Below are 17,612 nucleotides of genomic sequence, written 5' to 3' on the forward strand. Positions count from 1 at the left end.
TATAGTTTGGCTCAATATTCATCAACCATGAAGAGAAAACAAAAATACATTCTTCAATGTTAGCAGCTCTGCTATAAACCAGAACAGGTTTCCTATTTCCAGTGGCTCAAAAGAACATCCAGCCATAGTCAAAAATTCAGATCCAGATAACATTCGAGTCTTGGTAATCTGTGCGATCTTGTTTTCCTCAACACTTTTAAAACTGAATTTTCACTTGTTTGTAAACATCCAGAATGAATTTTGAATCTCTGCTCACAGTACAGTAAAAACTAATATACCTCCCTAATAAAACTTTTCATCATAGGACATAAATTTATATTATTTTTATTTTCCTACTTCATACACACACAAATTAGCTGATTTTTACCAACAAAATGGTTAAATTGAAGTAAACTGTAACTTAAGATTATACAGCTTCTTAATGTTTTATTATTAGCATTCTTTATACAGAAGAAGCTTCACTAGTATTTACTGCAGCATCCTGTGGGTGAAGCACAAAATTACATTAATTATAAACAAAGAAACAAAGCACTTTTGACTTTTTAAAATTATATATATATATTTATATCCAGTTGACAAATGACATCACAATTATTACTGTATAAAAAACTAAAAATCACCATGGAAGCTAAGGCCTAAGTTCTTATTTCAATTGTTCCCTTTTGTTTATATCTAAGAGATATTAGAAATTAAATTCCAGTACCTCAAGAAAAAGAAGTCTACTTTATTTACACACAGTACGGAAAATAAAAGCTGCTTTTGGCTGTTAGATTGGTGTTACCTGCAGTATTTACAATGCAAATGTTAGGGAGGAAAAAACCACTAGTAACAAATATCATTTGAGATGGAAATATACTGTGCCTGGAATTTTGTTCTAAATTATATATCCTAATAAGTATATGTTGAATAGAAACTGACTTCCAATAAACCTACCAAAAATCTGAAACAGTACCACTATATTTCTTTGTATCGCTAACCTAGATACTGTTAAGTGTAATATTGTAATAAGTACAAGCACTGAAGCTTAAATGAGACAATGGCAACATGTATATAGATGGAATTTTATTTAAAATTATAAAATATAATGCCTTAATGTTTACCCTTAATTATGAGACTAATGTCCTTCTCATCCTTTAAGAAGTCTCAGATATGACATGTCCCTAGTGAAACCTTCCAGTAACTTACCAGAAAAAAAGTTTATATTATTCTGTTCTTAGAATTATTTTTCTAATATTTAAAAACATGTATCTAAACACTGGCAAAACCAAATGCAATCAATTCAGTGTAACAGACTGAGCTTTAAACTGTACTTTTTAACTTTCAATTAACTGTAACCTACTAGTTAACTGAACCAAAATGTAGAATTTTAAATGACCCACTATGAAGTTTTTCAAATCAATTATAGAATGCATAGGAAAGTTGAGATAAGTTTTGGGGAAGGTGTAAGGTATTTAATGTGGAAAATGGTAAATGCTAGTTTTAATAACAAAAATGGTACTAAATGTACATGAAAAGTTAAATTAACAGTATAAAAGAATAGCTTAAATAAACTGGGATTCACATATTACAATAGCAAAGTTATGACTAAATGAACTGAAGACACGAACAGTTCTGAAAATTCTCTCTTCATCCTACTTCCAAAAGAAATAGTCAGGCTTTTTTTCCTGTACATAGTTTTGAGCTTTGTCTATACCATATATAGTAGAAAAATAAATTCTTTAGCAACCTAGAAACAGTTTATAAAACTCTTAAAGTTTAATTTTCTTTGCCAGACATGCCAATGTTAAACTGACAGCTATAAATTAAAGCTATATAGACAACAGGTAATAAGTAATATAGAACAAGTTAAGAATACTACATTTACCGGATTTTTCTTTTTAAAAATTACTGTACTTTCTTAATTCCTGTGTGCTTTGCAATAGGAATAATAGGGACTTTGTTTTCTTAGAAAAGATAACCACAGGTAGGAGGATAACACAAATAAGATCATTTATCATATACATGTACTTCAACAGCAGCCTGGTTCATGTCGACATCTTAGTTCTGAACTTAAATTTAGAAGTACAATACCTAGGACATAGCAGTTGGGAAAGACAGTATTTATTTTAGGAAAAAATGGAGCAAATCAAACTCTTAGGAGCCTCAAATCTCAAAATCATCTATTTACTATAATATACATAAGACAACCTTAAAATTGCAGAATGAGTGAAGATTACAACATGGACCAAAGAATTTTCTCTTTACTACAGAAAATATAACTTAGCAATGAAAAATAAATCATTTTTCCCTTCCAGAAAAAATTGGCATGGTTCGATAAGCAACGAATTTTGAATGAAGCCTAAAAAAATTTACCTATGCCAGCTATTCTGAAAATTTTATCCATAATTTAGTGTTCTGGTTGTATTTTCACTGTCAAAATGTTTAACCAAAAGCAGCAGTCATTTACAGCAAATCTGGTACCAACAGCAAAGGAAAAATTGATTTAAAAAACTGGTGCAAAAGCCATTTTGGATTTTAGTATAACATATCACAGAAAAAAATTTGGATGCAAGTTTGCACTTTTGTATATACATACTCCTAGAGGCTGTCAGTACCCAAAGTATTTTTATTGCTTATTAGCAATGGATTTTTGGATATGTTTTTAAGGGCCACATAAAAATAGATTCAAGGAATAGATTAAATTGAAGTCCTAGATTAAAACGTTTGGTTTAAGGAATTTTCTACAACAAATTTCATGTTTATGTATGAAAAGTTATATAACCTTCTGAAAATGTTATGAAGTATTTTCTACATTATACTAAATGTATTTCCTCAGAGGGAAAAAATTAAAATATCTAAAATATATTAGATTAAGATTACAAGACCATCATAGATCTTTTGAACATGCGATCTGTTTACAGAATTAACAGTATACAGGATGTTTATTTTATTATGGATCATAAGGAAATGATTAGTGACAACTATCCTTTGCACAACATTATCAACGCACTTTAGCCACAAGCATGTCCTTGGTATGTGTGTATGAAAAATATGTTCATCTACCCCTCACCAAATCATTCACAGGTTTTTAAGTAAAGATAAAGGTACAGAAATATGTTAAAGTGTATTTTTCTTTCTTTCAAACAACATCCCAAGCATGGCATTAAGTAGCCTGAAATTATGAAATATTGAACTGGGCTTTTAGATCTATACAGACAGACAAAATGTGAATTAAGTTGCTCAAATTAACACATCAAATAAGAAAACCCAGCCATAAAGCAGGCTGAAAAGCATTAAATGTTTCATATATGTGAGTTTTTAAATCATTTAATTTCTATAGAAAAATTTTATTCACAATATAATGTGACAGAAAATGCCACAGGAATGATATACTGATTGCAATAAGGTTGCATGCAACAGCAGCTTTGTATTTTATAGCTATTTCTGTTATAAAAATTAAACCTCTCCATCATGCTTATCACATGGTCTTAGATTTGTAATGTAAATGTAAAGAATACCATATAGTTCAAAGAGAAAATGTCTCATCATTATGAATGTGAACGGTAAGAAATATGAAGTATAACCACTGAATCCTGAAACATGCATGTCTAGATTTATTATTTGTCCAAATTTAGGCTGTCTGCAATCACTTCTTACTTATATAATACCAAGAGGATCCGTCTGTAACTGTGGTTGTATCAGCTGAGGCTGCAATGGTGGTGGTAACTGAAGCGGTACCATTGGTTCCACCAACTGTCCTGGGTTTGAAGGCGGTGGAGGAGCCACAGTGCTTGCAGTTTCCACAATTTCTCCATTGTAAAAGAAAAACTGACACTGCTGAATGAATGTTTCAACAACAGATTGATGGATTTTAGTGGTAGACAGGAACTCTCGATTTTCAAAATCAGGTCTCATCAAGGTTGGCCAAAAACAGATAGATAAGTTGTCTGCTGTCATTAGGTTGATTTTATTTTGCTGACTAACCCTGAAATCATGATAGGAAAAAACAGTTAGAAACCAATCAACACTCATTACAAATAAAGAATCCTAGAGCAAGGTATGATCTTGGATGACTTAGTTTTACCTTTTATCTAACTTCAAATTTAAAACATTTTTTCCTTCTTGTGCAATCTATGTTCATCTACACTGTAGTAACAGGAGACAGCAGTAAAAACCATTCATTATGAGAATCAAAGTTTTAAAAATGTTGTACCCTGGGCTTTTAGAATTTACTTATAGAAACCTCCTTAATTTGTGTGAAGAAAAAACTTTTTCTCAGGGTAAGATGGACATGTGACAAATTTTCATGCGTTTCCAGCAAGAGAAACAGAAAATTCTAACTGCATATCCAAATTCCTTGATGACTGTGAGAAATGAAAGATAAACCATGGTATGCCATCTCTTTAAACCTTGGAAAAATTGAGCTTTGCATAATGACTTTATTATATCCTCCAACCAGAAGACTTTCCAACCTTCAAAAAAATTAAATTAGTTTTTAGCATTCCAAAACACAAGGCTTGAATCACACAGGCCTCTTTGCTATTCCTCAACCCATCAAACATGCTTTTTGCCTGATGTTGTATCACTGGAGCCAAATAGTGCCAAGTGTTTTAAATGTCTAAAACAATACTGATGGTGGGATACAAGTGTGATTCCTTGAACATGCTCTTTTCCCCCTACTCTTTTTTATGAAGTACAATTCATATTTCAACAATTTAATCAAGCCATACAGTTATGTTCACAAATCATCCCTACACTCTGTATTGGGTAAGGTCTCCTATAGTAGCAAACCACGCACATCTGTTATCATATCATGGACCACTATTATGGTAATTTTCAAAAAAATTAATTTCACTATCATGCCACATTACTATGTATGGTGGCATTTTCTCAGGGAGAGAGACTTTGGAAAAAGGTTACTAGTAATAGTAATAAAATTTTGGACTACACTGATAGCAATAATAAAACTTTTAATTGGTTAATATTCTCTTTTAAGTACAGGCTGAAATGTACTTGGTTGGGCACTGAAATTAGTTAAAAAAAAAAAACAAACAACAAACTTCAGCTCATTAAAATGGTGGTAGAAAATATTGTGAAGAGCAGACTTTAGGAAAATTTAGTAATTCTATTCAGTCGCAAGAACAGTTTTATGAGGTATTATGCTTCTCATTTTCATGGTTGAGAAAATTAAGAATTAGCAAGGTTAAGTAATTAGCCCAAGGTCACAGAACTAAAAATGTTTCAAAACCTGTTTCACTCCTTGGTCTGATTTTAAGCTAATATACAATATAGCCTCTTTCACTTAAGGAATGGCATTGGGAGAAGGATCTTTTCAGAAAAAAGCATAGACTTGAAGCTAAATATTTAGGGCTATTAATACAGGATTGATGTCCTGCATTTTAGGTAAAAGGATAGACAGCAATATGAATTCAAGTTTTTGATAAAATTTCACTATGTGTAATATACAAACAAAACAAGCAAGATACAAAAAAGCAACACAGTATGATAGAAAAAGCAAATGGATATTCTTAGTAAGACTTGGATTCAAGTCATAAGATGTGCCTGTCATTAATTTTACGACATTGGGTATATAATTTCTCTGTTTAAACCTCCATTTTTCCAAATTCAAATAGGTTTATTTTAGTTAATTATCTGTAACTTTGTATCTAAAATCCTAAGCCTATAAAAGAAATTAAATAGTGATAAAACAGAAAATTTACTTAACCTATTTACTATTTATATAACCAAGACATGTACTAAAAAAGCCATGTAATTTACTTTAAACAAGCTGATCAAAAATCTACTTTAAAAACCCAGAAAAAATGAGGAACCAACACCGAACCACATATTTAGTTTGTGCCCTTTTTCTATCTTATAATTGCCCAGTTTATAGTTATGTGTTTGAAATTTGTGGTGCATTTTATTTTCAAAAACAAGAAATAAAAATACCTGTTAAGATGTGTTATTACATATCTGAATACGTCATAGTTTACAGGATGAAATTTCTTAACTATTTCTTTCAACGCGTGAAGACGTTCTATTTTATCCAGGATTTCTGTAAAATTAAAGTAGTGAGGGATCTGTATAAAACTCATACATTAAAAATATCTGAGAAAGCCTCCTGTTATGCTTAAGAGACAATTAACGTGTTTGAAGCATATTAGGATAGGTAAACAAAAATGAAAATGTGTTCTAAAGAAACTTCTCATACATTATCTATTTCAAGCAGCCTTTTTGCAAGTAAAGCTAGCCACTGAAGATCAAAGTGACTCAGAGATGGTAAAATGGTAAATGGTATATTACCAATTTACTCAAGTAATTTATTTAACTAGACATTGGTTTAGCATGAACTAATTACTGATAAACCTGTTAGACTCTACGCAACAGAGTAAATATTTTTAGGTTTTTGAGGGCATAACTACTCAAACCCTGTAGTTGTTAGCAGAAAAGCAGCCACAGACAACATGCAACAAGGAAGTGTGGTTTTGCTGCAATAAAACTTGAAATATGAATTTCGTATCATTTTAATGTGCCATGAAATTTTCTTTTAGTTCTCTTTATTTAAAAATTTAAGAACCATTTTCTGCTTACAAGCCTTCCAAAAACTAGTGGCAGGCCAAATTTGGCCCACAGGTCACTATGCCAACTCCCTTAAATATCACCCTATATTTATTTATAATCCACTTTGCTTATCAAAAGTCTTTTTTCCTAAGTAGTTCAAGCATTTAACTCAGTTACTCCCCAAATCTATGTAAATTATGAAACAGGATAACTGAAATGTGGTTCTGCTGCAAATGGGAGGTAAGAGAGCACTTTACTGCTCTTCCTCATTAATTCTTCCAAAAAGCTAACAATGGAGGAGTTACCTCTGCAAACCGAATTTCCTTTGGAGGAACCCAGTCTGCATACCAATTGATGGTAGTATAACCAAGTACTAACAAACTCTCATTTGCCACATATTACTTCAAAATCAGTCCTCAAACATTTCCCAAGAAATAAAGTTCTAAAGCTATTGTTTACAGTCAAGAACGTCTAAGCCATCAATTAAAACATTTTCCATTTACACATGAGAATATGCGTAAGGCAATTTATACCTTGTAAGAATATACTGAAGTGGTTTTTAATTACAGAAAATTAACTAAGAACTTTAATATAATCAAACTTATAAGAAAGTTGTCTCACTTAAAAGAGCTTGAAGACTTAAAATCAAAAGGAAATTTTAAAGAGAAATATTTAGAAACTACATTTTTGTAGTTACTGACCACAATGTGGATTCAGTACTATGTTACCTGATAATTCAAATAGACCTATCTCAATTTCCAGGTATCTAGTACTGTTTGTTTCATAGAAACATCTGTATGAATGCTGCCAAAGCAGGAATAAATACTCATTTTCCTGCCTTTCTTTTTCAAAAAATGACTTAAGACAGGAAGCTAAAGTTAATCTGACTTGAAAAAATTTAAATACATACATGTACAGACCAGATGTGATTATTTTACTGAAGTACATTACAGATACATCCAATTGAAGAGTTCAATTTTCTTACAATACCTTTGACTTGAACTAAAAATACAAATTTGAAACTTCTAGTACAATGATCTTCAAACTTCTAGGAGCACTGAGTCACTTGGGGAGACTATTAAAACTAAATATTCCTGGAGGCTATCCCCAGGGATCTGATTTATTTAGAAAAACATACCTTTAAGAAACAGGACTAGAAAGCTGAATTTCTATTAGCTACATTCTAGTGCACTGCAAAACCTAGTGATTTTAACATATAGCAATCAATATACAAAAGCCACAATCCCCATTCCTCTCAAATAAAGAAGGCTTTTTACTCACTTGCTGCTTCCAACAGCTCGGGATGAAGAGAATATGGAATTAAAGGATCTGGCAGATCTGCAAAGAAAGCTTTAAGAGCTCCAGCTACAGCATTTACTGTTACTTCCATTGATATTAGGCTGATATTATGATCTGCAGGACAAAAATTAAAATTTTAACTTATAATTTATATAATAAAATTTTTATTATGGGCAAAGTAAGATAAACATGTACTTGTAGATCCAGATATTTTAAGTCTTCTCATCAGACACCTTTCTTTATAGGCTGATTCAACCCTCCCCCATTGTTTAAATATAGGTTTGCCTGACAAGGAATATAGGTAAGAGAAAACCAAGCAAGAAGCATATTCTATTATAATAAAAAATGCTGTTAAGCTTACTGGTATACTGGAGGACATTAGCTTTTACTAATACCTATCCTCTTTTAAAGTATTTTTTTTACATATGGCCTACTTAAGAGGTCATAAGGAAACAGAAAAACAAAAATTACATATATATATATATTTGAATCTACATCTTTTATATTTAAAATTTTTAATATATAAGTTGAAATATTTTTAGTGAGGTTCTGACTTAAAAAATGATAATGAACATATTAAATAGGTGTAACATAAGGCTAATTTGTTGCTAAACAGACCATTTTTCACTAACTGTAATCAATACTCATGATAGAAAACGTACAAATCCAGACCAACAAAAAGAAAAAAATTACTCCCAATACCCAAAGATAATCACTTGTTTACACTTGTATGTTTCCTTTTAGCCCTTATCTGCTCAATAAAAAAAAAAAGACAAATCACATATATACATTTTATATTGGGCTTATTTGTTAAGGCATTACCAAGGTTATTAAAATTTTACAAGCAACTTTAGTGGAGGTGGGAGTGTAACTTCAAACTTGCACAACATTTGTAAGAATAGTACTAAGAACTCACACATATTCTTAATCAAGAATCACCAATTATTAACATTTTGCCCTACATAATTTTAATAGTTACAAAATATTCCCCCAGATTTAAAAATTTGCATAATATTCTTTACTGAACATTTTGATTTCATTTAAACACATCATAAAGCTGCTATGATAAACATGTTTATGTATTAAAGCTTGTTTCCTTATAATAACTACCCAAGGAACATTTAGTATGGTGCCTGGCAAAGAAAACTCTTCATATGCATATCTGATTAGTCTTGATAGTACTCTTATTACTCCCATTCTAGAAATGAAAAAGTTGAGATTCAGAAATAGTAACTTCCCTAGGGCACAAAGACAATTAAATGACAGAACCAGAAAACAAAACCAGGAAATCTAATTCAAAAAGCCCTGGTACTACCATCCTCCCTCCATCACTAGATTAAACAGTTTTTCTAACAAAATATTTTTTTAAGTAAAATACTATACAATACTCTTTTTCAAAGCCAAGGAAAACACACACGCCACTCAAAAATCATGATTTTACCATTTCAACACATATAAATGTACGTTATTTTACAAGGCATTCTACTATTCTATTTATAAACACATGGGTGGTCCCCAATCCTTTTAAGATTATAAACAATGCTGCAGTGAATGCCCTTAAGTGCATGATGGTATGCTTACACAAAGATGTCTGTTAACAAATATTTACAAGTGGAATTTCTCTAGCAAAGCTACCTGAATTTTAAGATATTCATGAAATGCCTCCCTTAAGGCACCCCAACCAACAGTGTACAATATACCTGTTTGTTTACATCCTGTCAACAATCATTCTTGTTCTGATCATAAACAAATGCAATCATTTTGGTTTAATTTCTATTTCTTTATAATTGACAGAGACAGCGTATTTTCACGTACTTGTTGGTTGCTTTCCTCTATGTAATTGCTTAATCTAACACAGAGATCCACAGTGTCACCACATTCAGTTTGTCTCCTGATTTTATGTTTTATCCATTAATACACAATTTTTACATTTTTAGGTAGTCCAGTTTATTATCTTATTCATGCTTTCTAGGTTTCATATTGAATTCAACCTTTCCCTATTCCAAGATTATAAAAATACACACTCATTTTTCTCTTTAGTTTTCATTTCTTACATTTAAACCTTAATCGCATACAGAATTTACTATAATATGAGTAGGAAATTCAGCTTTGTTTTTACTCCTATTGGTTAGTTGGGTGGCCCAAAATTATGGTAAAAAAAAAAAAAAACCCAAACTTTCAAAAAACAAACACCCTTTAAACTGCACTTTCAGGTAACTACTATCTCTTATATACAAAGATGCTGATACATCATAAACCAATTTATTGCTTTCCCAGTTCTGGTAATGGATTTACAGCTCTCCTATTCCTTGACTGTGGTACCTATTCTATTAAATAATTCTAATTCCACTTTTAAACTCTCTCCCCTCAATATCCATATACTTAGGAAGTTTTCATTTGAAAATCAATCTTCCCATCATAAAATTTCATTAAGGAAAATAATACAACAATGGTTTTATTTTATATAACTGTCTTCTTACCTTGATCAAACTGCTTTTGAATGTTGTCTTGATCTGTTTTGTTTCCACTAACACGGTAGAGTCCTTCAGTACATAATCCTAAAAGAATAAATACATATATACTCTTTTATACATGCATATAATATCTATACGAATGTACTTAACTTTACGTACATCTTAGTAATTAATGAAAATATGGTGGTAAAATATTTTTAGAAATTACATATTTGAGCATTTTATGTACAGTAAGTTCTTAATAAAATTTTAATCTTAAACTATGTAGGACATCCAGTTCTAAGCAAACATTAAGATGTGTTCTCCCTATTTCTTCCACTAAATACAGCTAACATTCCTGATTGTAATATATAAAAAACAAACATCAAAAGATTCTGTACAGTGGAGACATGAAGGAGGACTAGCCAGCAACCTTGGAACTTTGAATAATATGGACAGTGCGTTCCCTGGGTTTTCTTTCTGCCTCTTATGTATCCTGGACCAGGCAACAGAGAAGCCTACAATCCAGAATACCACAAGGAGCTCAGGCAAAAAATAAAAATGAAAACAATACAACAAACAGAAAAAACTCACCAACAAGAAAAGCTTACTCTCCAGTGAAAAGACTGAGAAAGGTTCAGCCTAGCAAGTAAAACAAAACAATTCTGACCATAATTGCTCTAACTCCAGACAAAGACCACAGAACTCATGATTCCTCACACACCAGTGGCAACCAAATAGGGAAAACAGAATTTCACCTCTGCTCAGTAACAAATGCACCTCTCCTGCCCCTGGAATGTCAGGGCTGTGTAGAGATCCTGAACTTCCACCCTACTTTGAGGTAGGAAGGACCCTCACCTACCCACCATAGTAGTGTCAGAGAGGCTCCTGGAGACCAAGAAGGGAGTCTGAACTTCCACTTGACCTTGTAGTAATGAGGCAGCCCTCCTCCCCTACTGGAGCAGTTTGCAGAGGAGGCCTGCTAAATTGAGGATTTAAATACGATCCAAAGTCTCATAGAATAATATCCAAAATGTCCAGGATACAATAAAATTAAAATCAATTATCATACCAAGAACTAAGAAAATCTCAACTTGAATGAGAAAAGACAACAGACCCCAACACAAAAATGTCAACTGTAGAATTATCTGACAAGGATTTTAAAGCAGCTAATTTATAAACATATTTTAAAGCAGCCAATTTATAAGCATACTTTGTATAAATGAAAAATAGTTTCAGCAAAGGAACAGAAATACACAGAAGAACTAAATGGAAATTTTAGGACAAAGAAAGACAGTAAGAGAAACTAAAAATTCACTAAATGGGCTCAGTAGCAGAATGGAGTTGATAAGAGCAATGAACAAGTGAACTTGAAGATAAATCAATAGAAATTACCCAATCTAACAACATAAAGAAATTAGACTGAAAGAAAAGAAAAGCATTAGGGACTTCTGGGACAATAACAAAAGATCTAACATTTTTGTCATTGGCCAGTCTATACCTATCTCTATGTTTAATGGGAAGTTCCTCAAAGCACTTCTTAAAGACACTCAATTTGATAAGGCATTGCATTCTGATCACACGAGAGGGAGGAAAAAAGAATCGATGGAAAAGCAGATTCTGTCAAACTTATTCCTGACCAATGTCAAGGCCTTTCAGGGACAACGTATTAATTTCAATTTTTCACCTGGTTAGAATTATTTTGTTCTTTACAAAGATTCTAAGGACATGGAAGGGAAACAAAATGTGTCTATACTGGGGAAAAATAAGTCAATATTCAAAAAGACATGAACATAAAGGGAGCGAAAACCCACTGACAAGTTTCATGGCCAAAGTTACATTTTTAAAATAAAGTTATAAAGTTTTACTAACACAGTTAGCATGAAATAATCTCTGATGAATGAATGAAACCAGACCCAAAATAATTTATTTAGTAACTTCATTTGTATGAAGTTCTAAAACAGGCAAAATACTTATCTACTGTGGGGGGAAAGTCATAAAAAAGGTTATCTTTGGTGGAAGACTAATTGGGAGGAGACATAAAGGGTGATAAAAATATTCTATATCTTGACAGGTGTGTGGATTAAGCTAGAGTATGCATTTGTAGTAACTCATATAATTGTACCCCAAGTTTGATGTTCCTCACTCTATGTAATTGGACTTTAAAAATAAAAAGAACTGTAAGCAAATACTGAGCTCTAGTTAGTAGGTTTCCAACCTAGAATGGTATATGTATTCCACATTTCAGTGGTATGTGTATTTCCAATCTAGAGTGGTATTTTTGTGTATTCTAGACTTGAGCAAATGACTAAATATGCTGAAGATAAAGGGAACAAAGATTCTCACTGTAGGAGAAGAGACTTATTCATAACAAGAGGGGGATTAGAACTGTAGTGTATTTTGTGGTGTTGGACTGAAATTGAAGATAATCAGCATAAACTCATAGTTTTTAATATAGTATAGAAATAATTAGAGATTACATAAACATGCACATATTCATTTCCTAGGCTTGTCCACTGAGAGGGTCCAGAAAGAGCCTCAATATTAATTTCTAAATACTATTCTTTACTAAAACACTAAAACAAACAAATCAGAGCTCTTTGGAAAGAAGGCTAATCCCCAGTCTGGATTAGGAAGTCTTAGTCAAGCCTGGTATGTCTCATGACAGAAAGCAAAGAAGTGTTTCAAGAATTATGGACACCTACCTAAAAGAACACAGAAGCTAAGACAGAGCCTAAGACAATCTGAATATCAAAATATATAAGGATATTAATGGATTATAACTCATTAAATATAAGAGCAACACACATGTTCCACCCCAATATAAATAAATAAATCCAAAGTTTACCTTTGGTAAGTCTGGCAGACACTGACCAAATGATCTAAATTTGTATCACCTATATTGGGACAAACTGACCAGCTATCTCAACAAATATGATATGCTTAATTAGCAGGATACAACATACTTTGGTAGTATTTCTCACAAAAAAAGCACAATTTAACCTAATAATGAGAAAACATTAGACAAACTCAAATTGAGGAAAACAGTTGATTTATACAAATATTAACCTACAAACACAGAAGTAATACAGATAAACAATCAATGGAGGCTAAAACTAGTAGCTCAAAGTGACAGCCTCAGTTAAGAAAGACAAAACAGGCTGAGGATTAAAGATGTCAAAAAAGACATGATCAGTAAATGCAATGGACCTAGATCAGATCTTATATTGCTCCTCTAATAACGAATAAAGTGGTCCCAAATGCCAATAGTGCTAAGATTGAGAAACCCTCAAAGTGATAAGCATTTATATTGATTGCTAAATGAAAAATAATCATCCATACTAAAAACCCTGCTTTCCGTTCACTAGTATCTGAATGATGTGAAAAGAAAAGAAAAGAAACCAACTCGATTATCTTGTGATTTACCCAAGATTTACTTGGACTTAGCAATAAAGGCATTAGAAATCTATGCCAATATTCCAAAACTAAATATTATTTAGAAATTTGAAATACCTTCTAAACAAGAGTCACCATATTTCTTTCTCTTACTAGAAAGGTAACTTTTGTACCACACAGAATTATTGAATCTGAAGTTTAAAAATACTGTTAAGCTCTATTTGAGTTGCTAACATACAAAATGAGGGTTTCAAAAACTGTTTCTGTAAACCTTCAGGTCAAAATAATTATGTTATAAAATAGATGACAAAGGGTGAAGGAGAAGTAGAGTATGTTGACAGGCCATAAATTAGATAAATACATTCATCGGGATGGCATCAGCGACAGAGGGAGACAGGAGTTTCAGGGCTTGGTTCCCCCACAAAAGCAACCAAAAAGCTGCAAAACTGTCAGAACCAACTTTTGCAGAACTCTCTAGAACACAATAAAAAAAATATATATATCACAACCACTAAAAGAAGCCTTGGTGCAGAAAGAAGCTTTAAATCACCCACCTTTCTGACTGAATGGACAAAAAATCAAGATCTATCTATGTCTATGTTGCCTACAAGAGACTCACTTCAGACCTAAAGACACACATAGACTGAAACTGAAGGGATGGAAAAAGATATTCCGCACAGAAATGAGAAAGAAGCTGGAGCAGCAGCAGTTTTATCAGACAAAATAGACTTGAAAACAAAGACTGTAACAAGAGGCACAGGAGGATATTATATAATAATTTAGATCTCAACCCAGCAAGATACAGTAATTTTAAGTATCTACACACTCAACAGAGGAGCACTTAAATATATAAAGCAAATATTAACAGACACAAATAGAGAAAAAATGACAATAACATAATAATAGTAGGGGACTTTAACACCCTGCTGACATGAATGGATAGATCATCCTGAAAGAAAATCTATCAGGGAACAGTGGCTCTAAATGACACATTAGACCAAATGGACTTACAGATCTATACATAACATTACATCCAAAAATAACAGAATATTAATTCTTCTCAAGTGGACACAGAACATTCTCCAGGATAGATCACATATTAGGACACATTTAAAACAAGTCTCAATAAATTTAAGAATGAAATCATACCAAACATCTTTCCTAACCACAATAGTATGAAACTGAAATCAATTACAAGAAAGGAAAAAAAACTGGAAAAACACAAACACTAGGAGGCTAAACAGCATGCTACTAAACAACCAATAGGTCAAAGAGGAAATAAAAAAATACTCTAATGAAAATAGAAACACAATGGTTCAAAATCTCTGGGATGTAGCAAAAGCAGTTGTTAAGAGGGAAATTTACAGCAATACAGGCCTACCTTAAGGAACAATCTCAAACAATAACTCTACACCTAAAGTACCTAGAAAAAAAAAGCAAACAAAGCCTAAGTTAGTAGACAGAAGGAAATAATAATAAAGATCAGAGTTGAAATAAATAAAACAGAAACTAATAAAACAATACAAAGATGAATGAAACTGTGCTGGTCCTTTGAAAAGGTTAACACAATTGATAAACCTTTAGCTAGATCCATCAAAAAAAGACTTAAAATCAGAAGGACAAGTTACAACTGACACCACAGAAGCACAATTACATTACTATGAAAAATTATATGCCAACGAACTGGACAATCTGGAAGAAATGGATAAATTCCTAGATAAATACAATTTCCCAAAGCCAAACCAAGAAAAAATAGAAAATTGAACATGCAATCTTTCAAAAGGGAACCAGAAAGAAATAAAAAATCTGAACAAAGACTAGTAACAAAATTGTACTGGCAATCAAACAGCTGCCAATAAACAAAAGTCCAGGACCAATGTCATTATAGAATTCTATCAAACACTCAAAAGATTTGATAGCTATCGTTCCTTTTCAACTATTCCAAAAATCTGACGAGGATGGAAAGCTTCCAAATTCAGTCCATGAGGCCAGCTTGATACTCAAATCAATGACATTACAGGAAAAAAAAAAAAAAATTAAAGACCAATATCCCTAATAAACATAAATGAAAGAATCCTCAACAAAATGTCAGTAAACCAAATTCAACAGTACATTAAAAGGATCATTCACCATAACCAAGTGGGATTTATTCCTGGAATACAAGGATGTTTTAACACCTACAAATCAGTGTGATACAACCCATTAACAAATGGAAGTGTAAAAATCACATAATGCTTAATAGATGCTGAAAAAGCATTTGACAAAATTCAACAACCATTCATGATAAAAACTCTCAACAAAAGGGGTACAGAGGGAACATATCTCAACATAATAAAAGCCATATATGAAAAACCCAAAGCTAGCATCATATTTAATGGCGAAAAGCTGGAAACTTTTCCTTTAAAATCAAGAGCAAGACAAGGATGCACACTCTCACAACTCTTAACACAGTACTGGAAGTCCTAAGCACAGCAATCAAACAAGAAATGAAAGGTCTGAATTGTAAAGGCAGAGGTAAAATTGTCACTATTTGCACATGTTATACTATATATAGAAAGCCCTACCTAAAAACTCTACCAAAAAACTTTTAAAATGAATAAATTAATTCAAAAAGTCACACACTACAAAGTCAATCTAGAGAAATCTGTGGCATTTCTATATTTAAATAATGAACAAGCAGAAAGAGAAATTTAAAAACAATCCCATTTACAAACACAACATAAATAAAAAAGTACATGGGAATAAATCTAACTGTGTAAATGAAAGAACTGTACTCCAAAAACTACAAGACATTTTGATGAAAGAAACTGAGATGATATATTCCATGTTCATGAACAGAAAGAATATTGTTAAAATGCCCATTCTACCAAAAGCAATCTACAGATTCAATGCAGTCTACACTGAATTAGAGCAAATAATCCTAAAATCTGTATGGAACCAAGAAAGATGCTGAATAACCAAAGCAATTCTGAAAGAAGGAAGAACAAGGCTGGAGGCATCATGCTCTGTAGTTTCAAACTATATTACAGAGCTATGTAATCAAAACAGTATGGTACTGGCACAAAAACAGACGTAGATCTGTGGAACACAATAGAGAGGCCAAAAATAAACTTATGCATATGTGGTCAGTATATGACAAAGGAGGCAAGTATATACAATGGGGAAGAGATAGTCCCTCAACACATGGTGCTGGGAAAATTGGACAGCTACATGCAAAAGAATGAAACTTGTTAAGTAGGATCACTACTTACACAAGACACAAAAATAAACTAAAAATGGATTAAAGACCTAAGTATAAGATACCTGAAACCATAAGATTCCTAGAGGAAAACATAGACAGTAAACTCTTGAATATGAGCATGAGTAATTTATTTTTGGATATGTCTCCCCAGGCAAAGGAAATAAAAACAAAAATAAGCAAGTGGGACTACATCAGACTGAAAATATTTTGCATAATGAAGGAAACTACCAGCAAAACTAAAGGCAACCTACTGATGGAAGAAGATATTTGCAAGTAACATAGCCAATAAAATGTTGATATCCAAAATACATAAAGAACTCACACAACATCAGAAAAAGAAATAATCTGACTGAAAACTGGGCAAAAGAACTGAACACCTTTTCCAAAGACACACAGATGGCCAAATGACACATGAAAAGATGCTCAACATCACTAATTACCAGGGAAATGCAAAACAAAACTACAAAATATCACCTCATGCCAGTCAGAATGGCTAATATCAAGACAAGAAGTAATAAATGTTGGCAAGGATATGTAGAAAAGGGAACCCTTGTACATTGTTGGTGGGAATGTAAACTGGCACAGCTACTACGGAAAGCAGTATGGAAGTTTCTCAAAAGACTAAAAACAGAAATACCATTTTGACCCAGAAATTTACCCAAAGACAACAAATCTCTAATCTG

The 17,612-nt window shown here is 32.2% G+C and overlaps 1 protein-coding gene across 5 annotated transcripts in view; it reads right to left on the minus strand.

The window, feature by feature from the left end:
- Positions 1-308: 308 nt before the first annotated feature.
- Positions 309-17,612, minus strand: part of ARHGAP5 (Rho GTPase activating protein 5) — a 94,137-nt gene continuing 76,833 nt past the window's right edge. For 4 of the 5 annotated variants that reach the window (XM_036881206.2, XM_036881208.2, XM_036881205.2 and 1 more), the window contains exons 4-7: positions 10,320-10,397; positions 7,822-7,953; positions 5,929-6,034; positions 309-3,964 (exon numbers count right to left, since the gene is read on the minus strand). In XM_036881206.2, the coding sequence (XP_036737101.2) occupies positions 3,637-3,964; positions 5,929-6,034; positions 7,822-7,953; positions 10,320-10,397 (644 nt within the window). In that variant the 3' untranslated portion in view covers positions 309-3,636. The remainder of the gene's footprint in view (positions 3,965-5,928; positions 6,035-7,821; positions 7,954-10,319; positions 10,398-17,612) is intronic. The other variant, XM_036881210.2, reaches the window with a different exon arrangement.

This window comes from Manis pentadactyla, chromosome 11 (genome assembly GCF_030020395.1).
Source record: "Manis pentadactyla isolate mManPen7 chromosome 11, mManPen7.hap1, whole genome shotgun sequence".
Taxonomy (NCBI): Eukaryota; Metazoa; Chordata; class Mammalia; order Pholidota; family Manidae; genus Manis; species Manis pentadactyla.